We start from the raw sequence: 27,990 nt of genomic DNA on the forward strand, positions 1-27,990 counted from the left end.
CAGCAATCACTATGGAAATAGAAGTACCACATGTATGACAGGGAATTGCAGTTCCTTGGTTTATCACTGAAGGAAATGGCAACATAAAGCCTGCTTTAGAACTATTAACTGGCATAAGATATTACCACCTGGACAAATTCCACAGGCTTCAGGCTTTTCAGCACAGGCTTCACTTGGCTGAGAAATGGATCACTTTTTCTTTTCCCACTCTTCTGAGTGGGAGTAAAGATAAGGAAAAAGGTATATGGGATGAGGCAGCAGCCCTACCTGTGTTGAAGTATGTACCAGCAGCATTCAGTTGTTTTAAAGTCTGAGATTAGGAAATAGATTTAGTTGCTTTGAATTTTGAAATCTCTAGTGCCTCTGACCTTCTTTACATCACATCAGCTGATACTGAAGCCAGGTGGAAAACAGTTCACTATACATGAAATAATATTCCCCCCCCCATTCTCTTTTCTGGAGTAGATATTTGTTTCCCTGCCACATCTTGTCCATACTATATTGCACAGTACAAAGGACATAAAATTCCTTATAGCAGATTGTGTAGTATGGGGACATGACTCTTTTTGCCCAACTGAGTAATAAAAAAAATGCCCTTTTTTTGTAGTGGTATTTTGATAGTGTAAATGCAACTCATTAATTTTTTGGAAATGAGAATGAGAAATTCTACACAAGACTCATTAATTTGTTGTTTGGTTTTATTAAGCCCCAATTAAGCAGACGACACTAAACTGGGGGGACGTGTTGATCTGCTTGAGGGTAGATTGGCTCTGCAGAGGGATCTGGACAGGCTGGACAGATGGGCTGAGGCCAATGGTATGAGGTTCAACAAGGCCAAGTGTCGGGTCCTGCACTTGGGTCACAACAACCCCATGCAGCGCTACAGACTGGGGGCGGAGTGGCTCGAAAGCTGCCTGGCAGAAAAGAACCTGGGGGTGTTGGTGGACAACCGGCTGAGCATGAGCCAGCAGTGTGCCCAGGCAGCCAAGAAGGCCAACACCATCCTGGCCTGCATCAGGAATAGTGTGGTGAGCCAGACTAGGGAAGTAATCATCCCCCTGTACTCGGCACTGGTGAGGCCTCACCTCGAGTACCGTGTTCAGTTTTGGGCCCCTCACTACAAGAAGGACATTGAGGTGTTGGAGCGTGTCCAGAGAAGGGCTACAAAGCTGGTGAAGGGTCTGGAGGACAAACCTTATGAGGAACGACTGAGGGATCTGGGGTTGTTTAGCCTGGAGAAGAGGAGGCTGAGGGGAGACCTTATCACCCTCTACAACTACCTGAAAGGAGGTTTTAGAGAGATGGGAGCTGACCTCTTCTCCCTGGTGACAAGTGATAGGACAAGAGGAAATGGGTTCAAGTTATGTCAGGGCAGGTTTAGATTGGATATTAGGAAGCATTTTTTCACTGAAAGGGTTATTAAACATTGGAATAAGCTGCCCAGAGAGGTGGTGGATTCACCATCCCTGGAGGTGTTTAAGAAAAGGGTAGATGAGCTGCTTAGGGACATGGTTTAGGAGTGGTGGTGTTTTTATCAGGGTAGGTTAATGGTTGGACTTGATGATCTTAAAGGTCCCTTCCAACCTCACTGATTCTATGATTCTATGATTCTAATTACATTGATCACAAATAAACCTACTCTAGTTCTCAGTCACACAAGCCCTAATAAGTCACCATATCTCAGGAAACCCTTCTGTGGATGTGACTGTGCCTATAATGACATGGAAAATATGGTCTAGTTGCTTTAACTTAAACCACAAGATAAACCAGCATGATAAACTCATGTAGGCTTGCTCAGGTCTATTGGTACAGGCTCAGCTTCACATAATAAAAGAGGCAAAATACTACTACGCTAAGAAAAGAAAGTGATCAGAAGTGGGTGATTTAGGAGAAAAGGGTTGGTATCAGCATTACCATCCTGGGAAAGTTTATTTTGTGATGGCACAGTTATACTATAGCTGCAGAAAGTTAAGGAAGATATATATTTAATACATTAAAGGGAACAAGCAGAAATGCACAGGTAGTTTACACTTTGTTTGGACATGTTTTTCCTTAAAGAGTTTTCCTCCTGTGATATACAAGGTTTAGGAACAGCTTCTGAATTAGATCCTATGGTTCAGTTGTGTAGATTTGACTCACATCACAGCAGGCCAAAAGATGGTATTTCTGCTTCATTTATGACTTAGGAGTGTTTGTGGGTTTGGTTGTGGTCAATGTTAAGCGGAATGAGATTTTCCCCCCAGAGAGGAACGAACATGTGCGTGTACACACTGAGGAAGATAAGATCTTCCAAGTAAAGGTACAAACCTGGGACAAGAGAGGCTGCTGCCTAATTCAGAATGAGACCTGCCTCAGAACAGCAGGCAACATCTCCCTCATGTTCCTCAGTGTAGACTTTAACATTTCACAGGCTTATGCATTTTGTGCAGTCTATTAGTGCCATTAAAGTCTCACATAGCTGCAAATGACTGAACTACCTCTAATTATCAGTTTTAACCTGGCTTGGGTTAAACAAAAAGTGCTGCTAAAAATGGTGTCCAACTTCATAGAGACACAAAAAAGATGGAAGAAGTATTCTGTTGCATCTCAGGGGATCTGGGGCAAAAGTTCACTCTATTTGGCAATGGTGATCACAAAATAAAATCATTTAAACCTTGGCTGGTTGTGTCTTATAGTACTAAGAAAAATTAACTTACTTTAAAAAAATAAATCTTTCTAGTTCTAAAAAAAATACCCTCTTCCTAGTATCGTGTACTTACATTATTTTATTAGAACATCCCTGCTGGGCAGGTCTCCAAATGACCTAGTTTTTTTTCCAGCAGCATGTGTGAACAGCCTGCATACATGCAATTCAGGCCCCCCCCCAAATTTTCATGGAATCACAGAGTTTCAGAGTTGGAAGGGACCTCTAGAGTTCATCTAGTCCAACTCCCCTGCGAAAGCAGGATTGCCCAGAGCACATTACTCAGGACTGCATCCAGACGGGTCTTGAAAATCTCCAGAGAAGGGCACTCCACAACCCCCCGGGGCAGCCTGTTCCAGTGCTCTGTCACCCTCACCGTAAAGAAGTTTTTCCGTGTATTTGAACGGAACTTCCTATGTTCTAACTTGTGCCCATTGCCCCTCATACTGTCACTGGGAACCATTGAAAAGAGCCTGGCTCCATCCTCCTTCAACCCACCCTTTTAGATACTTGTAAGCGTTAATAAGGTTTCCCCTCAGCCTTCTCTTCTCCAGGCTAAAGAGTCCCAGCTCTCTCAGCCTTTCCTCATAAGGGAGATGCTCCAAGCCCTTAATCATCTTAGTTGCCCTTCGCTGGTCTCGCTCCAGCAGTTCCCTTTTAGGTTTTAGGAGCAGCCAGCCAACTGAGTCAAAAGAGAAGACGGTCATTTGTGTGATCACGACAGGTGAGAAGCATCACCAAACAACACCTGAGAACAGAAATTTTTCTCATTTTGTACCATTTATGGAAAGCATCACTGAAGCACAAAAGACTTAACTAGATCAATGAAGCCATAATCCTGAGATTTCAAATTACAAAAGACTGTGGAACACAAGTTTTGCACTAACTATATGACAAGCTTCAACTTATCTGCTTGATATATTATAGAGGTAGCTGAATCTTTCTCCAGGGACTAGTCCAGCAGAATCTTAGATTATGGGAAAAAATATTTAAGTTCTCCAAGGCTTCTCTATATGAGGAATTCATTTCCTGACATCTGAAATACATTTATCGTCAGATAGAAAAAACAAACACAAACTATGCATTATATCTATGCATAAAAAAACACATAAGGCAAAGATTAGAGCCTGAAAAGGAGGAATCTTCCCTAGGTGCATGCTTGGTCTAATGAAGAAGCTAGAATGTAGCTAAGAGAGAGTACTATATATGTATATAGTACTCTGTCTCTTTATATAGAGGTATTCTCTCTCTCTCTATATGAGAGTACTCTCTATATAGTACACTCTCTCTAGAGAGAGTGCTACATATCTATACACACACACACACCACGGTACCTAGGCACCTCAACGATCAACCCTGCTCAAATAAAATCAGGCACAGTGCCAGATAATAAAAGAAAAACTAAAAAGCCTTGCCTCATTTCCTCACAAAGTCAACATAAAAATTCAGATCGCAGGCAGTGAACCAGGTTGCCCGACCTCCAGCAATTCCTGATTCTGTGGATATGCAAACAGTGCGTGTCTCCATGGTCAAAGTCTCTTGTGCACATGCAGCTGGGCAGTGATAGTGACAGGAGGTCTTCATTGTGGAGGTTTCAGTAGGAGGAGTGGCCTTCTGCAGTCCAGCAATATTGGATTCGAAAGCCAGGCCACTCTGGTTGAGATCTTATCCTGCCCTCCACCTCTTTCCCACCAAAGCTGGGTCACCTGTAGCCATAGGTTTGCAATTCTTGCAGCAGTCTGCAAAGACTGCCATATGCACCCTCAGTTCCTAGGCACCCTGGACTACCCTGCTGACACACACCAGGTTTTAGGAGTTGCAAGCCCTGTCTTGGGCACCTAGTAACACTTGTACCCATTTGAAACCGTGAATCAGCTTCCTCCCACACAGAGTTAAATTCTAAAGCAGTCAGACTCCCAGCAGCACTTTGAGCATAGCCACTGTCAAACAAGGTGAAACTAGTCTAACTTGAGGAAAATTCTTGGCACATAATGTCACAAGTGCCTGTAGGCGTGCAAGTGCTCACACACAGTATTGATAATAGGAATAGCGTGTGATATGTTACACTGTACACAAGATACACTTCCTACTACATCTGTTTTTCTTACCTTTGGAAATTCACAGTCTAACATACATATACATTTTGCCATTTCTGTTGTATTATTTACCCTTCACATTAAGGCTGCATAGAAATATATTATGTAGTTTAAACTTATCCTGAACATTATTAATACAAGCACGTAAAACTAAAGAACAAGGGAAATAAAAAGCAAGAAAGGATTACACAGAAGAGTGAAGCTTTGAGTCTTTCTGTTCCAGATTCATGTACTACACCAGGAAGGCTCATAATCACCATTTTCTCCTTTATTGTTAATAAGTGGGCATTCTTTCCAGAGCAAGTTAATCCTGAAATTGCTTTTTGTTTTGTACTCACTGTGTTACCTCAGGTGAATCTAGGTATTCCTAGCTTAAGGTTCCCAAGAGACATTTTCTTCCTCAAATAAATAATTTTGTGCTTCGCAGCAATTATTATTCAATCTTAAGATGTATTTGAGGAGTTCTATCAGCCATACTACATGCTTAGGCAATAATAATGTATAAGAAAACTATTGGACCTTACTCATTACCAGGAAAGTTAAAGCCTCTGGACTTATTCACATGGTGAAGACAAAGCTCTCTACTTAAAAGAGGTCTTAGGTGTAGGACTGCAGGATTCTTCACCATGATGTAAGGTCTCCCAAAGCCCTTCCACCAAAACAAGGGAACTTTATTCTTGAATTCCTCAAGAAATACACACATATTAGATCCTTGTTGAGGTATGACATACCTCAATAATAAGTAGCACATGCCTGAGAGAAGTTCACTCTAAGCCTCTGGTAAGTGTATGTGGTATAAGTGACATTGCAAAAGTTGAAACGTACCTCATCCCCATGCATATTAGCAACATACTTGAACTCTGGAATGCCAATCTTATGATGGGTTGGAAACCTTCCCAGAACAAGAACCCACAGGTCTCTACCTTTAAGAGGGTAAGGGGAAAAGACAATTTTTTAAACAAGTGTAAAATCATACAAACCTTAGAGAAAAACAAATAAAAAGAGTTGGTGATTAAGACCACTATACAAATTCTCTTATTTCATTGCTGTCCAGTCAATCCCATATACAGCATATCACGGTAGACTGTGTTTTTTTTTTATTCTATGAGTACTTGCTAAATTAGTTATTGGAATAAATGTTTTGCCTTCTGACCAGAAGTGTGTAGTGAACCTTGCAATTTCAAAAGCATTTAACCAGTGCTGGAAAAATAATTTGGGTCTTTTTTGTAATAAATATTTTTCAAATGAAGTTCAGCAAGCAAGATCTTGTCAAGCAGAGTCACCAAGCAACTAGAGAGTATTTAAAACAACAGACGCTCTTCCCCAAAAAAATATTAAATTATGATAAGGGTTTTCTGAAGTACAAACAGAAGTTTTCATTATCACAAAGAAAGAGCATCACTTTTTGTATTAAAGACAACACAGAAAAACTAAACACATTCATGACTTACTGGTCATAAAACTGAAAACACCAGGCAGAGCTGTATCAGAGGCATATTAAAAAAAGAAAAAAAAAAAATCAGCAGGGAAAGAATTAATAGCTACAGAAAGACTATTAGTTAGGAAAAGCTGCACAGAAAGCTGAACTTTAAGTAACAAAAATATTTTGGAAGTCCTCATTTAAGGGGGGAGGGGTGTTGGTTATTATTTTTAGTGATATTGTGGCATTTCAGATCTCATCCATAGAATTATACTTCCCACTAGTCTGCTCAATGAGGTGGAAAGCTCTAGTTTCAGTAGATGGCAGCAATGAAACTGCACCAGTTCCTTGATAACAGCTGTCACAGCCTATAGATTGCTAATGCCCAGACCTTGCACACATGTGGCCTGTCCCCAGTTCTCACATAGGGATTGTTGGGACCCCTGAGCTGCCTCAGAGAACTCCAGCCGTCATTGTTACTTACAGGAACTAAGAACATAGGTGCTGCTATATGCAGTACTATAAAAAGCATTATTTCCTAAATTTTTATGGATCATCAAATCTGCGGTAAATAAACTCTGGAGCATAACAATTTCCCAGAGGTAGAAGACATGACCCTCATGGTATAGCTGCAGTGAGCCAGTCACATAGCTAGAAAGGAAAACAAAAATGCTGTGGTAACTGCAGTAGCTTTAGAAATGGGAGAAAAAAATTGAAGAGGACAAAAGAAACACTATAAGATGCACCAAAACAACTGCAAGACAGGTAAAACTGAAGTCAGTGGTTGCGAGACTAAATTATTCCTTAACAGGTAGAATCAGAGTCTCAGGCTTAGGATCAAGAAGCAACGAGACAGCACTGAGAACAGATAGATTCAACAAGGAGTGGTCTCAGAATCCCCTAGTTTTACACAGTCACCCTAGAAGACATTGGTGTTCAACCCTTATATCCATGTTACGGACAAAGCCGTAAGATGCTGCTACTCTTTCATTAAAGGACAATATGAGCAAGCAATCTATACTTTTAAAAATAAGTGCACAGTAAGTGCTTTGGTAAGGAAGTTAGTTATTTGGCTTTGTTGTATGCAGAGCCACTTAAAAAAAAAAAATAGTTTGACTTCTGTGAGTCTAGACAAGTTACAGAGTAGAGAAAAAGAGATGCTAGATTTTAAGTACATCCTTCTTCAAAAAGGAAAGAAAAAGAACCACCAATACTCCACCACCCTAGCCCTTCTCCCCTCCTCCAAAACCTCCAGAGGTCCCTTCCAACATCAACTATCCTGCAAGTCTTGCTGCAGTAGTGTATGTTTGGAACTGAAAAACCCTAGTCATAAAAAAAAAAAAAAAGGGCTACTGCATGGACAACAATCTCAACTTAATTTCCATTTCTGCTACGTGTCATCCTATCCATGGTTGTATCCAGGGGCAGCCTACAATGAAGTGCCAAGGAAGTCCTTCCAGAATGCTCCTATGATTCTTTGTCCTTTTATTCTCCAAGTCATTCTGCCCAGCTCTCCTTTCCTGCACCAGAAGGAAATTTCAGACATCCCTCCTTGGTTCCCAACTTGTCAGTTGCCATATGCACTGCTGCATCAAGTGGAACATACCTTCTTACAATTGCGATTGCAGCCTTTCTGCCACAGCCCAAACTCAAGATGACTGCTGCAACCCTACAGGGTGTAGCTTCCCTAGCTAGGGAGTCATCAGACCAAGCCACAGTGCCAAAGGGCACATCCACCATCAAAAAGACAGTGGTGTAATTGTAAGATTCAGGTAGGAAAGGACCTATACTGGAGCACTGATGGTGTCCCAGCTTCCTCCTAGATGGAGGTGGATACAGCTAAGCTGTAAAACACACGGTTTCCTACAGAGGAGAGATATGCCTTCTCTAAGGTTATAAATTCATTCAGCCCTGGGACTACTATTATCAGCATGAGTACCAAGCATGCAGACAGGACTTCAAAATGCCTTAGAGGCAACAGGTTCAGTGAATTACATGTAAAAAGCCCTCTCAGAGCAAGTAAAATAAATGCTAAATAAAAGCATTAGCTTCCTCAAGTCCTTGATGGGTTCCTAAATGAGCACAAAGCAGTGACCTAAAAGGAGAGACAGCTTAGTGCAGGGTCAGGATGTTAAACCAACCAATATATTTACTACATGTATATTACCTCTCTGTGCATAATTATTATCTAATATATAAAATATCCAACCAACCACAGCAACCGAACAATATTGTAGTTCTTAGAACATGAAGCATCTTATCTCATCAATAACCAGACATTAAGATTAGCCCCTGGTTTTATTTGAATGGAAACAGATCACAAAGGCTATTTCAAATCCAACTACGAGCAACGACAACATCCACATCCATTGCATACAGACTTTTTGGAGTATCTCATGAGCTGATGTAGCTACTTCCCCATAGCAGCACTAGCACCGATCCAGTGCTATATATACTAAAGCAACAAGAGTCCAAGTATAGCTAAAATGCTATAGTTATTTCTGTCATTTAACACTACTTTCTACAAATAATCTATTCCAATTTCAAATTAAAAAAGAAAAAAAAAAAAAAAAAAAAGAGAGATTTCCAGTGCCTTGTCATCAGCTGTGCTCATTCCTGCTGCTATCACTGTGAAATTGCACTCATGGGAAACACAAGGAAGAGCTAAGTATAGACTAGCATTAAGTACTGATTTAAATTGGTCTTTCCAGCATTAGCGTTTAGATTGTTTATAGTTTGTGTGAGGGCCATCTAAATGATAAACACTCCCATGAACTGAGACACCAATTATTTCCTGGCATTTCCAGCTTGTGAGAAGTATTAAACCTACCATTAACAATTAAAATAAGTTCCTGGGTCTGCTCAGCCTGCAGTACTGGATAGTGTACCTATGAGGGATGACGTAAGATTTCTTTCCATACAGCAGTAAGTTACTGCACATAAAAAGATTCAGCATATAGATAAAGTTTCCTTTAATCAGTAAAGCCTAGATAACTCTGTTTTTGTACCTGAAGTGAACAGCTAAGCTGCCTCCCATGCTTTGAATCAAATGAATATATATCAAAAAGCCATTTCTCACTGCCAAACCAGAAATGACTTCAACTAATTAGTGAACTATATTTCAAGTAATCAAGACAAACGTGTGTGTTTCTGACTGTGTGTCTCAGGACAAGTAACAAGACTTATACTGGAACAGAGCCAGATCATGCAGCTTCTAGTAGAATAAGCAGTCTTTTTAAAAATTTTCTAGCATTGCCACAGTTCATGGCATAGTATCAGTATTCTAAACAGATTTACAAAAGCTGGGAATTAAGGTGGAAAATTGAAATTGATCTCCAGGTCTAGTGGGAAAGAAACCAAATCAGTTGTAGATGTCGCAGTCTGGATTGCACTCCGTGGTGTGTTTTGTCTCTTTGTTCTTCACAGCTTCATTTATTAAAAAAAACTGTTATCATTTCAAAGAAAGTTATGGCTAGGAAATCAAGTGAAATGACTGGGTAATGCACCAGACCCACTGTCAGTACCACAGACTAGGCTACAGATTCAAAAGTTTACATGGAGGTGCACTCCAATGAAGAAAAAGCAATACGCTGACTACAGTCCTCCCGGTCTGGCCATATGTTGCACACTGACTTCATGGGTAGGAACTGCAGTAATGCTGGTTCATGTTGAGGCAGTCCCTACCTAGAAAGGCATAGGATGGAGAGAAGGGGAAGAAAGATTGACTCTTGTTGGAACGCAAGGGCCAAGAACAATTTAATCATAGAAACAATCACAGAAATATAGAACAACCCAGGTTGGAAGGGAACTCAAAAGATCATCTGGTCCAACATTTCATGGGAAAGGGAGCATAGATGAGATTATCAAGCACCCTGTCCAATTGCATCTTGAAAGCCTCCAGTGATGGGGACTCTACCACATCCCTGGGGAAGCTGTTCCAGTGAATGATTGTTCTCACTGTAAATTATTTCTTTCTTATATTGAGATGAAACCTCTCCTGGTGCAACTTGTATCCATTGCCCCTTGTCTTTTTCCATGTGTCTCCTTGTGTTTCCCCATCCTCTTTATAGCCACCCTTTAAGTACTAGAATCCTGCGATTAGGTTCCCCCCCCAACATTCTCTTCTCCAGGGAGAAAAGCTCGAACTCCTTCAGTCCTTCCTCGCAGGGCAGGTTCTCCAGCCCTTTGGTCATCTTTGTTGCGTCCCTCCCGGTTTTCGACCCTCTCAGTCTGTCTACATCTTTCTTGAATTGTGAGTACCAGAACTGGACACAGTACTCCAGATGCAGCCTGAGTACACTGAGTAGGGTGATCACATCTTTATCTTGCCTAGTAATGCCCCTGTAGATGCAGCCCAGGATCCAATTTGCCTTTGCTGCTGTAGCAGCACATTGCTGACTCATGTTCAGCTCCTTGTCCACCAGAACTTCTCTGTGTCCCTTTCTGCAAGGCTGTTCCCCAGCCACACAGAGCCTGTACCAGGCTCTTTGATTATTTCATCCCAGATGCAGAACTTTGCATTTGTCTTTGTTAAACTTCATACTTCTTGCTAGCTCACTCTCCCAGCCTGTCCAAGTCTCTTCAAGATGGCTCATCCTTCTGACTTGCCCACCTCATCAACCAGTTTGGGGTCATCAGCAAGTGTGGCAGCAGTGCTTTCAATCCCATTGTCCAGATCATTTATGAAGGTGTTGAACTGCATGGAATCTAGTATTGATTCCTGGGGGACCGCACCTGTGACAGGTTGCCAGTCTGAGAAAAAAGCATTTATGACCACCCTCTGAATACAGCCTGTTAGCCAGTTTCCTACCTACCACACAGACCACCTATCCAATCTGCATCTTGCCAGTTTGTCCAGGAGAAGGCTGGCTCAACCTGACTGAATACCTATCTGAATAGTACAGCACTAAACATTGCTCGTACAAAACTTGCTCTGACACTGGCTAGAAAATTGACTTTTCAGATGTCTAAATCCAAGACTCAGATATGAATCTGCTTGGATCCATTTATGTTACCTCTAAAACAAGTAAAGCTAGTTTATGAAAAAAAGACAGCAGGACATTATACCAAATCAAAGTAATGACCTCAAAAAAACCCAAACCAACCAACCTCTTGAGGTTTGATACAAGCCACAACAATTTACTACTTTGTAGTTCATATCCTCTTCTTTAAAACTCACTAATTTTTACTCTTACTTATTCCATGTTTGGCAACAAACTCTACAGGCCAAATAGAGTATTATCAGGGTGGTTTGCATATTACCCAGAAAGATGTGGCCCTAAGCTGTAGGGAAGGCCACCTTTATAGTAAGAAAAGAAGACAGAGAAGTTAAAGAGAAAGTGCAAACACTTAAAAGCTTTATCAATATTCTTCAGATTGTTACTGACTACTGATATTCCAGCAGTCCCAAGAACTCTCCCTATCAGTGTTTCATTCTATTGTGCTCTGCACAAACTTTTAAAACATGTTTCTGACCCCCAAAGCATACAATCAAAAGCACTGCAAAATAAGGGTGACCAGACAGACAAGGTTTTGTTCAATGAGAACATAAGAGGGTGGTGGCTATGCCTTAGGCATAGCTTGTATCAACACTGCTCAATTCCAGTATAAACAGAAGATCTTCAGCCTAGATTCTATGATGAGAACACCAAGTAACAGTAGTGATATAAACATACCAGCTGATTTTTATAACAGCTTCCACTGTAAGAGCAACCACTACGTAATTATGGTTTGACAGAAGAAAGAGAAATTATGCAAATAACTAGCATCTGCATTGCCTATACAAAATATTGTGGGGAGACAGGATGGCATGAGAGTCACTCCTTGATAAATTCTGTAGATATACCACAATTCCCACATAATCTCTCATATGCTCTCTAATCCACTTTAACTATGCATACTAATATTGGAAACATTTCCCTAACTGCATTTGGCAACATACTCTGCTATGTCTTGGGATCCTCCATCCTTACTGGCTACCTGTAATACCAGTGTAAATCGAAGTTAATTGTTACCATGCAAGATACTAAGGCATCTTTACAGTTTTATTTTTATTGCAGAACTATGTCAGGGTATCTTCCCAGCTGCATCTGACACCTATTTTCTGAGTTTAGGTCATACTATGCTTATTACTATACAAACTTCTTTATTTTACAGGAAGAGAGAGATTAAGAAATCAATCTTGGCTTTATCACTTCAAACTTTTATATCACACTCATGGTAAACCTGTTTCTGTGCTAACATAAGCCATTCTTTGGCTTTTAAATTCTGCAGTAAATGCAAGTATAGATCACAAGGCTCAGTACTGTCAGCGTGTAACAGAGTAAGTACAACTGCCACCTGTGTGCACACACTCTTGAGGTATTCTGAAAAGGGCAAGAAGATGGAGATACAAAGACATTAAATATCTACGTAACTTAGTATTGCACTCACAAGCTTCAATACAAAGACAAAATGTTAGTTTCTTCGTGACAACTGGGGCAACATACTGTCTCTGGCAAAACACTACCATAGCTAATGAAGGACTTCAGGAGCAATTCCCTTTTGCTAAGCAAGCACCAGCAGCATCCTGGCCCTGTGGTACTCTGGTTTGCCATCACCAATTCAAACAGGAAAAATCTAAAGCTATTTTGGAACTTGTCTTTTGCAAGGGACTGCCCAATAGCACACACAACCCCATTCAGATTCTGATAGAATTTGAGTTACCAACACATTATTTGTATAGCTAGAAGCATTTAATCAGAATGAGTGATGTAGTAGCATTGCAGAAGTCACCTTACAAACATGAACAAATATGCAAGTTTAATCTATCCAGACTGTTGAGTAAAACACCCTCCAGATTATGTAATATGAATGTATCCTTTGGGGTTATAAGTTTTTATAATTATCAGCCAAAAAAGGCAGCTGTCTGCTCAGAAAACAGACACTCTAAATGTCTAGTTTATGCTCAGAATAACCTATGTACCTGAAGCTGGGATCAGATAGACATCTGTATGAACAACTGTAGTACATCAGATTCTTTTGTGAGTTTATCCTCATTTTCAGTATACCATGTTCTCATGGTCTACTGAGACAGAAAGGATTATCTAAAGAGTTATCCTGCATTAGCATTAGTAATGAACAAAGTTGGTATCCCAAAAACATCTAGGACACTTTAAATATAAGAAAGACTTCAAGGTATTTTGAAGGATTAAAAAGATACAGATCAATCACATACGTTAACCAGGCATATCTGGCAATATTCAACATGGGGCACAGGTAAGCAGAACAAACCCAAAAGAGCCCAGGGTAACATCAGACTGCAGGTCTACCACAGCCACCCCCCTGGCCCCAAACTGATAGTAAAATCTTTGCACCCCTCCCCCATATAAGAAGTTCTGCTTGGTTTGTTTGCCCAAGTATCCTACTTAATGGAGAGACTGTAAAAGAGATCATACTTTGCAAGAAGTACTCTAACCACACTGTTCTTAATAAGCTATTGGAGTAAGTAAAAATCATTGATAAGGAAGCAAGTGCTTGTTTGAGAATAATACCAAGAGACACCAATTGGTACAGTACCTGTGTAGCATTTTTTAATTTTATTTCAAAGTGTTAGGACTATCCTGGGCTCCGTATTTCCACATGTCAACTTTCTGAGTGCTAATATAGCCAGTTCCATCTCAGCCAATTTGTGGTATTTCTTGAGATACAAAGGACCAGAATGTTTCAGCAACAGATATATTACCACTGATACAGTTACTATGCTGGGGCCACCGCTTAATTTAACACTTCCGGTCTTTTCCCACGTATCCCTTCTGACAGGCGTGAGGTTACCCCTGTCCCTCTACAAGCAAAAAATAAAAGCACCTACTTCCAGAGATTATACCAGCCAATCCACTTTAGAGTCAGTACCTTATAAGCAGAATTGCAGGAATAACCAATGACTCAAAAACAAACAAACAAAAAAAAAACCCAACACACAAAATCCTAGTTGCTGTTTATTTGTAACCAAAGAACTTGAGAAGGGAAGGGAGTCAAAACAGTTCATTATTTATATGCTTGCTTATACTCCTAAAGGTTTAAAAATCTTTGGTTGATTGGGACATCCATAGCTGCTTTAGATACTTTCACAGGACTTGTATCTTATGAGAACGACAACTCTTTCTTTCCTACAGGTATGTGACTCATCACCCTGTACCATTTCCAGTTCTCATAATCAAGCAGAGCACACTCTTTATACATACAAGCTTGAACAATTGCCAACCTAGAGTACAGTCTCTACAACAGCACCTTATAGTTTATTTGAACACAAATTAAGAAATAAAAATAAATTTAAACCATCCAAATAATAAAAAAAAAAACCAACCCAGAAGGGAATACTGTTTTTAAATTAATATACACTAACCTTATTCAGTATTGCTCACTGAGAACACCACAGACACAAACAATTAACCTGAACAGGCTTTTCCTGCTATTTACACTAAGTAGATCCATATTCACTCCCAGAAACCAAATAGACTATTTTTCCTTTGCACCAACTCCTGCTTGTAATACCACAGGTTTTTTAAACTTAGTTCTGAAAACGTGTGCTTTATTTTCTGAGAAAGGTATGAAACTGGTATGCATCTAGTAATTTTCAGAAAAGCTATTGCATGCATAAAAGAAATATTACCCATTCACAGTAGTATCATTGGATCATCATGAGCAGAATGATTGCTTATAAACACAAGCCAGGCACTAGGAGGGGGATGATTTGTTTAATTTATCCAGATTCAATAGTTTTATTTGGCCTACCCTTTTACCACCAGAGGCAGAGGAGGCCAAAACTATTCCTGCCACTTGAAGGCAAGGGAGGGAGTAGAAAACCAAGAGACCACAGGTTGTTGTTCCTACATGGCTAAGAAGTTACTGGTGCACTTTGAGGATTTCAGTTCAATGAAGTGCCTCATCAAGATACTTGCTATGCATATCCTGTAAATATCCTTGGCAGATCCCAAACATTATGTTTGCTCCAAGAATTGAAGGCTCCAAACAATACTTTTTTTTTTTTTTTTTTAAACTGGCTGGAGGGGAAAAAAATGCAAGATAAACTTTTTTTAAAGAATCCAATCCTTATCATCATCATTGGTTTCTGGTTTAGTTAACAAGTTACATTAGTTTGACCAGTTGCTTCCAGATTCTCTCTCAAAATGGGTAACGAAATGTCTCTTTAGAAACATTACTTACTGCCTTTAAGGAAAGGCAACAGACGCTACAAGAAACTAAAATTCAGGCAGCGGTACTACCTACAGAGTAACTCAGTCCTTTGTCTCTTTGAGAAACATGTTCTGGTGGCCTTTGCTTCCTCTTGGATTTTGAGATCAGCCTAATGCAATTGTACATCAAAGCAAGCTTTGTACTTTAACCTACTTTAGGTCCACCATGATGAGGAAACACGCTTTATAAGAAACAGCCAGATTGCGCATTGCTAGAATTGCATAATGGGGAAGTATCATTCTGTGTATACCCTAATTCCTAGACTTTTCTCTAGCTATTCTTGGAAAAGAATACTGGGCCAGACTGGACTTTTGAACTGTCACAGTACAAATATATTACTTATTGAGAGCACAGTTTACTTTTATTGCAGCTTTTGGATAAATGTTGCTTGCAGACCTGCTCAAGCTCTGCTTAAACCCCCCAGGTAAATGCAAGACCCACAGATGTAGAACATGCTGGCTAGGAAAAAGCAGGAAATGTAACTCAACTGTCCTAAATCCACTGTGAGCTCAGCACGTTACACAGCAGCTACAGTCATTTAATTAAGTAACTCCAACTGCCATGAACTGACCTTTCCCATAACAAGAAGTAAGCCCTAGACATCAAGCTGCAGAATCATCTGCTCAGAAGCATCCTCTAACATTCTCCTCACATCTGAACTACTGCATAGATTATAAGAGTTACTGTGACCGAAGTGGAACAGTTTACATGGAGGGTAATCTCTCAGCTGGGAGGGGAAGAGAGCTAGAGCCAGCCCTACACATTATTTGTTTCCATCTCCAGTATCTACCTAATTCATAAAAAGTTCTGAAAGCAGAATTAGCAATCACATCCACATCCAGCTTCCATTCAAAGAAAAAAAACAGCCTTAAAAAAAAATTCTAGATATCTCTCTTCTATGCAAAATAATGCACAGAACAACTGCCTAAGGAACAAATGCTTCAGGCTTCAGGGTGAGAAGTCACATCTTGCCTATCAACTAATTAATGTACTCTGAGTAAGTCTCTATTTGTACTTGTGTGAACTAGCTGAAGACAATATGCCATACCATAGCTACATACAGTAAAGCTTTAATTAGGCAGCCATGACAATCAGCAACATCGGTAGCTCGAAGGATCTACAGCCAGAGGTCCTAGGCAGAAAGGCCAACCAGAAGGGATGTAAGGTACACTCCTCTTCCTTTGTGGGGTGTGAATAACAAGCTACTAGAAACACTTTTCTACTAACAAACCTCATCCTCTGAAGTGGGGTAGGAGGGACATGTTACTGGTCTCTCCTTAAGTAAGGGGAGAATGCAGACAGATTGACCACCTGGGTAAAACACAGGCATAGGATAAGAGGTTTATTTCTTTTTAAGTAAGTCTGTGATTAAAATTTGTTTAAAAATTAACCACATCGTAGTGGAAGAGCAATTCAACCCACATCACTGATCATCAACATCAATGTTCACCTGATTTTCCCTACTCCTAGGGAAATATAGGCCCTGTAGCATGGCCCAAAGACCAGCAAATGTAGGCTGTTACAGGCTAATAAAGAGCCTAATCTGGTAGCAGGAGACCCTTAATTGAAGGCTCTCTCTAGATTAATGGTTATATTTTTCTCTTTTTTTTCTTTATTGGAGAATCTCTCTCTTCTTGAGCTACTTTGCATCATCTGAAGAACAGCAGTTTGAGAAAGTGAATGCTTATTTAGGACCACTGTAAGTCAACACTGAATTACATATAAAAAGTAACTTGACGTAAGAGTACAGGTTTAACTTGCCCCTTGCAATCAGCAGACCATAAATTAGAGTTAAATTGTTGGTATAGTTATGAGCTATACAAAGGATCACAAGCCACGTTTCAAGATCACACCTCTTATTTACATGGCTAAAAATTTATATACTCCAAAAAGCAGAATCCTACAAGAAGTGAGGGGAAAAAGCCCCAGTAATTTGTCTGTCCATTCCGCACTGTTCTTAGTATGCTGAGCTCCGTGTTTTTGTGCTTGGTTGTTGTTATTTTTTTTAAAAAACATCATCTACATACTCACTTGCTCAACACCAGCTAAAGGATATGGAGATCGACATGAAACAAATGGCACCCACCAGCTCAATTGCTGATTGTATGTTACACAAACTCCCCAGCATTGCTAACTTCACTGGTGTGAATTACCATACCCTGTTGTCAATGCTCTCTACTTCTAAACAAACATGGAAAACTGAAAAGTCTTGCTGAGGGAAAATAGAATGACTGCAGGCTTAAGACCTTTACTGCTCTGAACAAAAGTTTGACAAATATACTGCAACTTTACAACTACAAAGCAAGGGGTAGGGAAGAGGCAGGAGAGCAGAAATTCTTCCCACAACAATGGTTTTAAATAAATGCTTCTCACGGGAACAGTGGACTATTTCTAAATAGATCAGATCTTCCCATTTCAAATTTACAACATAAAGATTCTATACTAGATAATAGGTTTTATATGAGAAGAGCTGTATGATCTATGTTGCTAGGACAGGTTCCTTTCAAACAGTTGTTTGAAATATCTATTATTTTTTTTTTAGGCTGGGACAGGACTCTCTGATATGGCAGGTCTCACAGAAAAAAGCCTTCCTACAAGATTTTCTGCAAGAACTGTAAGTTTCATTTGTGTGTGTGCATGCATGTATGTAAAGAAAACGGCACAACACATACAAATATATATACACACACATTTTCATCATTGTTTTTAGGTGTAGGAGATAGCACAGAATCACAGAATGACAGGAGTTGGAATGGACCTCTGGAGATCATCTAGTCCAATCCCCCTGCCTGAGCAGGGTCACCTACAGCAGGTTGCACAGGAACACATCCAGGCAGGTTTCGAATGTCTCCAGAGTGGGAGACTCCACAACCCCTCTGGGCCTGTTCCAGTGCTCTGCCACCCTCAAAGTAAAGAAGTTCCTCCTCGCGTTTAGATGGAATTTCCTATGTTCAAGTTTGTGCCCGTTACCTCTTGTCCTATCACCGGGCACCACTGAAAAAAAGACTGGTCCTATCCTCCTGACACCCTTTAAGCATTGATAAGATCCCCCTCTCAGTCTTCTCTTCTCCAGACTAAAAAGACTCAGGTGTCTCAGCCTTTCCTCATGAGAGATGTTTCATTCCCTTGATCATCTTTGTAGCTCTTTGCTGGACTCTCTCCAGCAGTTCCCTGTCCTTCTTGAACTGGGGAGCCCAGAACTGGACACAGTACTCCAGATGGAGCGTCACCAGGGCAGAGTAGAGGGGGAGGATAACCTCCCTCAACCTGCTGGCCACGCTCTTCTTGATGCACCCCAGGATGTCATTGGCCTTCTTGGTCACCAGGGCACAATGCCAGCTCATGGTCATCCTGTTGTCCACCAGGACTCCCAGGTCCCTTTCCACGGAGCTGCTTTCCAGAAGAAGGCAAGACAAAAATGATCGACCAATTCACAGCAAGCATGAAGAAAAGATTTAAGCAACTTATTTTACTTTCACTGCAAGAGAACAGGAACATGCTCAGAGTAGCGTCTTAACTCATCAATCTCTTAAACATCTGATGCTGACCAAGCTACATATTTTTTATAAGTTATTTGTGTAAAAAGCATAGCCATACTGACAGGAAAGCAATGTTAAGTCATGTTATCATCAGGCAAAATCTTCATACTTGGCTATCGGAAGACTGCACACAAACTACCTGTGTCATATTACAGCAGTCAAACTACTATTGCAGAAGGTAGAAGTGCTATGGCTTTTCTGCATAAGTAGACATACAGAGTATTCACATTTAAACTAATTCTGGTAACTAAATTGAGGATGCAGTCATATGAAATATGAAACTACATTTCAACATTTAAAGACTTCTTAGCTTCAGTTAGAACAAATGGACTTAGAAGTTAAAGCTAATGAGTAACAGCGAGTTCTATTTAAGCACATGGTTTAGAGCAAAGCTTAGTTTAAAAAGCTGACGATTTTTAAAAATACAGGCTAATACTTCTTGTTTTAAAGTCATGGCTTAGCCTTGCGTAGATAAACCCTGAAAGAACCAGTCCTCCTCCTGTTGTTTTTTTTTTTCCCCCTTCCCATCACAGTGACTCATGTAATATGCTGCAAATAAGAGTTTACAAGGCTGTTAAGATCAAGCCCATCCATGAACCCAAACACCCTTTCAATTATAAAATGAATACATGAACCTACCTAGAATCTTGTTAACATACATTTATATGCCACAAGTACTGACAAAGACTAGAACAAAAATGGTTATGAAGGAAGAGAGCAAGTAGCACATAAGGGGAAAAAAAAATCAGAAGATAAGCAGGCAACAATGGGTAAGAGTTTAACTATCACGATAAGTTTTAGAATGCCCATTTTAAAATGAAACTCTGGACTTGAGCCAAGTGACTTTAGGGTACTTTACATGAGGCCCTCAGACTGGGAAACATCTCATTCATTCTTGTTTCTAAAATTGAACACTGAAAATCTCAATGCTTTCATTATCTACACATGCCATGCTTCACAGTACTGAAGAAATTTGTGGGGTGGGAGATGAGGAGGAGGGAAGGGAAGGGGAGATGTTATCAAGGATTGGAGACAGGAAGAAAGCTATCTGCAGCAGCCATTCAAATGGAACAAACAGAAGTTAATTCTTCTACACAAACATACCACACATCATGTAACCACAGAAAAAAAAATATTTGCAATATTCTCTTTAAAGACATCAGATTCTCTGTGGATTTTCCTCTAGATAATTTGTTTATTTTCAAGACAAAAAGAGTCTTTATCCCCTTCCTTCTTTTTAAATACACTTTTAATAATGGGTAACACTGAGAAACTTACCTAAAAGTACACTGGACTATGTATAACCTTCTCATTCTATTTTTGTACAGTGCCAGGACCCCTGAAACTAACCTGATAAGAATTCCAGCAGAGTACAAACATTTTATGAATGTATATTCCAGTTTTGTTTTCTCCAGCAGTAAAACTTGTTTTCTAGTACTTTAAACAAAGTAAAAACATCCAGAATATGTGTTTAACGTAAAATCAATAAAATTTTCAGTGCATTTTACTATTGATGGGAATAACCCAGGGTCCTTTTTTGCTGTATCACAAGAAATGTCTGAAAATAAGTTCCTATTTTTCCTCAGGTAGACATAATTTTTCAGCTACATACACAGACTATCAATATATAGACTAGAAAAGTACAACACTTGGTTTTTTAATAATAAATATTTTCACTGAAATACAATAAACAGTAAACATCCCCCTGTTCAATCGCCTCCTGTAAACACCTAAAAGGTATCAATCATGCTGTATCAGAACAGTCACAAGATTTAAACTGATCCCTGGCATACCTTGGGCACACATTCCACTGATGTTTGTGCAGAACTATGTCAGGGACAGCTTAATTGCCTAGGTTCTCTATTAACCCTATTACCAGGCAAGCACACGTTTCCCACAGCGCTGCTGAATCCTAACATCAAATGAGCTCTTTTGCTGAAGTTGCAGCTGCTTATCAGATGGAAACCTGGCAATGTGCCATTCCCTTCTGTCTTCCAAGCAGGGAAACCCATGAATGCAGGCTGGAGATATAATGAGCTCCAAGGGGCACCTCGTCTGAGCCACTGAGAAACCTGGCCTGCTGGGAGCCCTGACGAGTACACCTTCTCTACAGGTACATAGTAACATCTATGCGCAAAGCTATGTGGAAGTCCTGCATGAACTTCAAAAACAAAACCAAACCAACCAAACACACACACACCCTGCATGCTTCAGCCTCTCTCTTTATAGAGCAGGGATAGCAGAATGCTAATAATTTTTTTTTTTTTTTTTTGTGGACTAGTGAAAGTTAGCAGTGTGCTTAAGATTAATGGATGGAATGTGCCAGTTCAAGGGCAACAGAGAGAGCAATTTAATAGTAAGCAGCAGAACAGGATGATTAAACCACATAGTTCTCACCTAAAAAAGCTTTCAGGACAGGTCTTTTGTAAGAAGCTATTTCTCAAAATTTCTAATGAAATCACAATAAAATCTGGTCAGTTTGGTTGGTTTTGCTTTTTCTGTCTCCAATGACAGAATCTGCCAAAGAGACATTAATCTATTAAGTTACTTTTGAAGCTCTTCACTAGGTAAAGACAGTGGTACTTTAACCATACACAGTTTTTTGCTCAGTGAGCAGGATCTGGCTTAAGGATGATGTTTACAACTGTTCAATTTGACTGGAATTCTAAAAATGCAGACCGGCCTCCAGAAAAGCTAGATCTAAAACAAGCTGTAATCTGCATGCTATCACTTTATCTGAATCCATAGTGTATCTGAAGAGATTTTAAAGAGCATGGATCTACTACAAAAGCCACTCAGCTCTTTCAAACGTTGCTTGCCTTTGTTCTCCTAATAAGGTCATCAGGTCTATCTATTAGAATCCTGAAGTATGCTTCCCACCACCCTCATTTTCTTTTCAAAGAATAACAAACAGCACCGTATGGTGAACAACAAAAAGCCACAGATCATACACGTACATCAAATAATTTCTTTTTTGATAATGCACACTGCAAGATTTGCTTGCTGAGGAGTTAGTCTGTTTTTCACTGGGGTGGCATTAGGCAGGACAGGTTAATATGATTACACCAGATCCCATTCTCCAGACTGACGCAGCTCTACAGCCTTCTCTATTATTATACAGTGCACATACTGTACTGAGGTTGGATATTGAGCATATTAGAAAGCAGAGCTCCTGCCAAATATATTTTATAAGCTTATTCAACAGCATATCTGAAACAATATAAAAGAATCAAGGTATTTTCTGGGCCATAATACATCTCCACCTACCTGCTTATAAGATGTCTTGCAAACACACAAATCACCTTCAAATCTTGAGGGATTTGAGGTTACCTACTAAATTAGACCAAACACATAACACTCAGTTTTGTCAGTCAATGGGCTACACCTTTTTAAGCTCTCTTCTTCCCTTGTTTAAGAATAATAGCTTAGCAAGTGAGATGCATAATTAAATATCAGACCTGGAGACAGAACAGGCCATTGCCAGTCTAGAACACATTCTTCCCAGTAATCTGGCAGAGGGGTGGCGAATTTACCTATGGTGATGTAAGCCACTGCAAAACAGATGGGACATCTTTTAGTTTGTTTTCAGGTGAGACTCTTGGTACTGGTTCTGTTGTGTACATTGATGTCATAGTCTACATACATCAAATAAACACTTTTTGTAAATCTCGCCTCAAATTTATCCGTGACAAATCATACTTCACTGCTTACCTTTTACGCAGAAATGGCTGGCTTAGTGGGAGAGAGTAAAACACTATTTCTTTAGCCTTGACCTTAACAAAGCTTTCAACAGAATCACAGAATCAGTTGGAAGGGACCTCTGAAGGTCACCTGGTGTGTCATCCCTTTGTTGTGTTGTGTGTGTGTTGCCCCCCCCCAGCTCAAGCAGGGCTACCTACAGCCAGTTGGCCCAGGACTCTGTCCAGATGGCATTTGAATATCTCCAAGGATGGAGACTCCACAGCTTCCCTGAGCAGCCTGTTCCAGTGCTCCGTGACCCTCACAGTATCTTTGTAAAAAGCTGGAAACATATGGATTAGAGGGGTAGACTACAGTAAGGTCAGAAGGTGGCTGGAGTGAGCAACTGGTGGTTCAAGTGACAGCAAGTTATTAACAGCATTCCTCAAAGGTCAGCACTGAAGCTGATACTGCCTAACATCAGGGCCAGGGCTGCCATTCAGAGGGGCCTTGACAAGCTGAGGGAATTGATCCACAGAAAACTCATGAATTTTGACAAAGGCAAACACAAAGTCCTGCACCTGGAATGGAAGAACCTCATATTGGGATTATCAGACCAACAAGATAACCCCATGCTTGTACAGGTTGCAGACTGGCTAGGTTGTGGCTTTGCAACCTAGGGGTTGTAGGGTATGGGAGGAAAGTCCAGGTGGACAAGACAAATGTGAGTCAGTAGTATGCTCTCACAGCAGAAAAAGCAACCCCTATGCCAGGCTGCATCAGCAAGAATGAGAGACAGCACCTTGAAGGAAATTATTATTCCCCTTCACTCAGCATTAGTAAAGCTACAACTGGAGTACCGTCTCCAGCTATGGGTTCCATAGCACAAGAGGAGCAACACCACACTGGATGAAGTCCGGCATAGGGCCACTACAATGATTAGAGGGCTGAAGCACACTACATCTGAGGAAAGCCTGGGGTAGGTCAGTTTGTTTAGCCTGGAGGATGATAAAGCTACAACCTTCCACAACCTAAAGGGAGATTAATAAAGACAGAGCCAGACCCTTCTTAGAGGTGCACAGCAAAAGGACAGGTAACAACTCACAGCAAGGGAAATTCTAATTGGATGCAAGAAAACACATTTCCACAACAAAGGTAGTTGAGCAATGGATCAAGTACCCAGATACTCTGTAGAATCTCCACCCTTGTAGATATTCACAACTTGGGTGGAGAGGGCCCTGAGCATCATAATCTAACTTACAAGTTAGCCCTGCTTTGAACAGGAGCTCAAACTAGACAGCCTCTAGACAAAATTACTTAATGATCTGCCTGGAGCATGCGAGGCTTCTGACATAAAGCATATTTAGCTATTTATGTTAAAGAACTACGTGCAATCACATCCTGCAGTGGTGATATATACATCCCTATCACCTCCACATTCAGGCTTCTAATAGTGGATTCTATACCCTTGCAGAGCTCCGGGTCTACACATGTCAACCAAAAATCAAGCCTTTACTTCACATTCTTCATAATCCAAGTCTAGATGGCAGTATATAATACTAGGTTATTAGATAAAATTAGATTAAAACCTAGAGTAGATTTAAGAATAACATGGGAACAATAGCCGTTTGCGATAACAGTAAAATTATGTCTGGTGGCTTTATAGCCACCACTGATTCAAAGACTTTTGTATTCATCGTCAACAATTTCCGTATCAGGACTGTTAAGAGCTTAAAAAAAACCAACCCAAACTACATCACATTGATCTCAATTTTATAATATTTAAATTCATTTCTGTTTCTTATAATCAATAAATACATCTTACTATCATAGTTTAGCTAACTGGTAGTGGGACAACACTAGTAAATCCATACAAGAAAGTGTACATGAATGTTCATACACACATTATTGTTTCTGTCAGCTTATCTAAGAAAAGAGGAACAGAATTTCATCCTGTTGACCAAAACCGAAACTTTATTTTCACAAAAAACTATATAACCACTGTCATCACACGACTTTCTTTTAGTATAAGCCAAAAAAAAAAAAAAAGTCCCCAATTCGGTTCCATCCTCTACCGTATTTCAGGGGACTCTAAAGGCACATTTCTTAACAGAGGTAGAAATCTCTTAATATTAAAAAAAAAAAAAAACCAAAACCAAACAGAGAAGCACTGAATATTTTTCATTGCCACTCTGCTTTATATGGCACCAAGAAAGTTTCCACTCCCCACCTATTTGCCCACCTATTCCATTCAGAGGAATACTGCAGGCACACAGGACATGCAAAAAGCATATTTGATCGCCTTTTTGAGAATCATGACATGTACCTGGCAGAAAAAGGGAGAGCCCATGTAATTCTCTTTTCTCACACAGTTTGGCAAATGAAAGGCAATATAGCAAAATCTGAATAAAGTTTCAGTGCATTGCTTAATCACAATCAAGAAATGATGCATTTCCAGTTTTAATGCTAATGGAACTCAGACAAGTCAAACACTTCATGTTATCAACTTTCAGATGTCTAGATATGTAAGAGCCAAAATTTCAGTCTCCCAGGTTGGATGAAAGGTTTTGTCCTACTTGCACAAAGATAAGCCAACAGAGTTCGTGCCAGAAAAGTCAGAATCTGCTATCATTAAAATGTTAGCTAAGTCCCCTCAAGGTAGAAAAATGAAGATGTGGATAATTGGTAGTTTGTACTGGAGGGAACTGTATTTAAAAGGACTAGCCTTCTCTTGCGTGGATGAATAACGTAATCAAATATGATTCTGCCTTTGATGAAGCCAAGAACACAAATAACTAAGATTCCTTATCTAGTTTGAGTCTTCCCACAATGAGACTTTCTAAAAAAGAGTGCAGACATGCACAGAGACAAGATCACATATCCATAGCAACATGACAGCTGTTTGATACCTCACTGAAACAGAACCCTCTTTTCAACTAAAAGTCAGGTCTCAGACAAATACAAGTATATTAAAAAAATTTTGAAGACAAACATGGTTACACAAGGAAGGAGGTATGAAAAGAAACTACTAGCATTCTTCATTATTATCTACCCAGAAGGACAGTGTGTTTTTTTTGTTTTTCTTTTTTAACATAAGCATAGATTTGATAATAGATGCTACAACGGTCTCCTTCCAGTGGTATGAAATGGGATTAGAGGAACAGACATTTTTCTAAAGAAATAACTTCTCTATCTAGTGTTGTACCTCTTATCAAATAAATTTAATTTTCTGAAATCTACTTAAGTTTTTTTTGTTTAAAACTAGACAAATGTACGTTGAAGTATTTATATGCTAATAAACACTAAACTTTCTAATCTCTTTAAAAAATGGAAAACTCCTTTTTTTTTTTCCTCCTATACGTTTACTGTAAGAAAGTACCAATTGAAGAGAGAATTGATTTCAGTATATTTTCCTGTAGAGTTTGAGACTGAAATCCCATTCTTCATTTAAAACACAAGACCTTGTATCAGTACGGAATCTGAAATCCTTTTCCTAGTCAGTCCAGATTTACTGGAATAATAGGTAAAGCCAGAAGAGAAGGGACTTTTTACATGCCCACAAGTTAGAAAACACACAGTACTATTACAGCCCCACCTAGAACGGGCAATTTGGTAATCGGGGTACCACAAGCTCTTTAAAGACAGCCTTTTTTTTTTTTTTTTCTGAAATTGCCACTCAGGAGGTTTCCAATTCTCAAAAAAAAAAAAAAAAAAAAAAAAAAAAAAAAAAAAGGTGTTGAGAGAACTTCTACCCTAGCTGAAGCGCCATACGTGTCATCAGTGTTTGTTATTCACGCTTAAGCAAGAGGAAGAGGAAACTCCACAGAGATTTAAGCAGAGAGCAGCCCCACCGCCAGCAAGCGCCCACGAAACGCCACCGCGGCCACCTTTACCCCCGCCGCCCCCCCCCCTTCCCCAATTTCAATAAAACACAAAATTTCAAAATTTTCGCTTCTACGCGCACCCACCCCCGTCCTCGCCCCCTACCTTCCACCGAGCGCCCGATGCTGTGCAAGTGAGTGAGGGAGGGGTAGGCGGCATGGACGCCCTTCAGGTACGCCTCCAGCTCCTCGGTGTGGTGGTACTTGAAATCCAGCGCGGTCACCACAGAAATTAGGCAGAGGATGCCCACCACCTCCTAGAAAGAAAGAGATGAAGCAAACAACCGCGGGGACCGCGGGAGGGAGCCCTCTCGCCTCAGCCCGTCTCCCCCTCACAGGGAGCAGGTGCCTTCCCCCCTTGCTCCTACCCCAGCAGCCGCCCGCATGGTGCCGCCGCTCTTCCACAACTGAAGCCGCGAACTCGGGCGGGGGCCGCCATCCTCCGTCGCCCGGCCTCGCCCTGCCCCTGACTGACGCGGGCTTCATCCACTCCGGTCCCCCTGGCCCGCCCAAGGGGCAGAGGGGACACACACACGCTCCCCCCCCTCCTCCCTCCCACTTGTCCCCTCCCTCCTTCCCGCCTCGCCAACGGCTCTCACCTGAGCGCCGCACGGCTCCTGTCAGGGCGGCGGCGGGCGGCGCAGCCCTCCCCGCTATCCTCGGGGTGAAACCAACCTTCCTTGTAGGTTGTAGGGAGGGAGAAGGGTTCGAGCTATACGGCTGGCGGGCCGACTTCGTGTCGTCGCGGCCACTTTTTGGCGAGTCCCCGCTGCTTTTACCTCATTTTTCTTCCCGGAGGTGGGGGGTGAGGGGCTGGAGGAAACAAAGAAAAGGGGGGGGGGGGGGGGGGGAGGCGCGCAAAAATGCACTTTTTGACTTTTGGTGGTTGATTTAAATCACAAGAAGGATTGTTAAAAAAACACCAACAAACTTAACTTTTTTTTTTTTTTTTTTTTTTTTTTTTTTAAAGAGAGGTGTGACAGCTGCCCGGCGCCGGCTGACACGTCGGGTCCACACCACTGGTGTTCCTCAGCGGCTGAGTGGGCCCGGGCTGCCATGAGGGTGTCAGCACCTGGGGCTCAGAGACAAAACCTGCTGAGGGACGCTTGAGGGAATTTAGCTACTCAAATCTAACATCTCTGCCTAGCAGGTTTGGTTTTGGCTTTTGTTTTGGTTTTCTTTTTTTTTTTTTTCTTTTTTTTTTTTTTTTTAGATGAGTTTTTAATAGGCTTGTATTCACTCACTGAAAGGAGTGGATTATATCTACAGAATTAAATGCTTTTCTTGGTTTTGCGCGAACCGCATTGCCTTGGGGATATCCTAGTCTTGGGATTCACCCACAAAGACTTTTTCATCACCTTTTGTTGTCTTTAAGGTTGAAAAAGACTAAGAGGAAAAAAAAAAAGCGAAGCTGGCCTCCAGCAACAAAAATTAGGATAGCATCTACTTTTATTTTAAA

General features: G+C 40.6%; 1 protein-coding gene across 1 annotated transcript in view; it reads right to left on the reverse strand.

Moving 5' to 3' along the window:
* CPM (carboxypeptidase M) overlaps positions 1-27,017 on the reverse strand; it is a gene marked incomplete at its 5' end in the record, with an annotated part of 36,414 nt that extends 9,397 nt beyond the window's left edge. The window contains 4 exon segments of the mRNA XM_082494193.1: positions 5,605-5,702; positions 26,638-26,788; positions 26,900-26,971; positions 26,973-27,017. Coding sequence (XP_082350319.1) covers positions 5,605-5,702; positions 26,638-26,788; positions 26,900-26,971; positions 26,973-27,017 — 366 coding nt within the window.
* Between the last annotated feature and the right edge of the window lie 973 nt (positions 27,018-27,990).

Source organism: Vanellus vanellus (assembly GCF_965231255.1).
Source record: "Vanellus vanellus genome assembly, chromosome: 1".
In the NCBI taxonomy this organism is placed as follows: Eukaryota; Metazoa; Chordata; class Aves; order Charadriiformes; family Charadriidae; genus Vanellus; species Vanellus vanellus.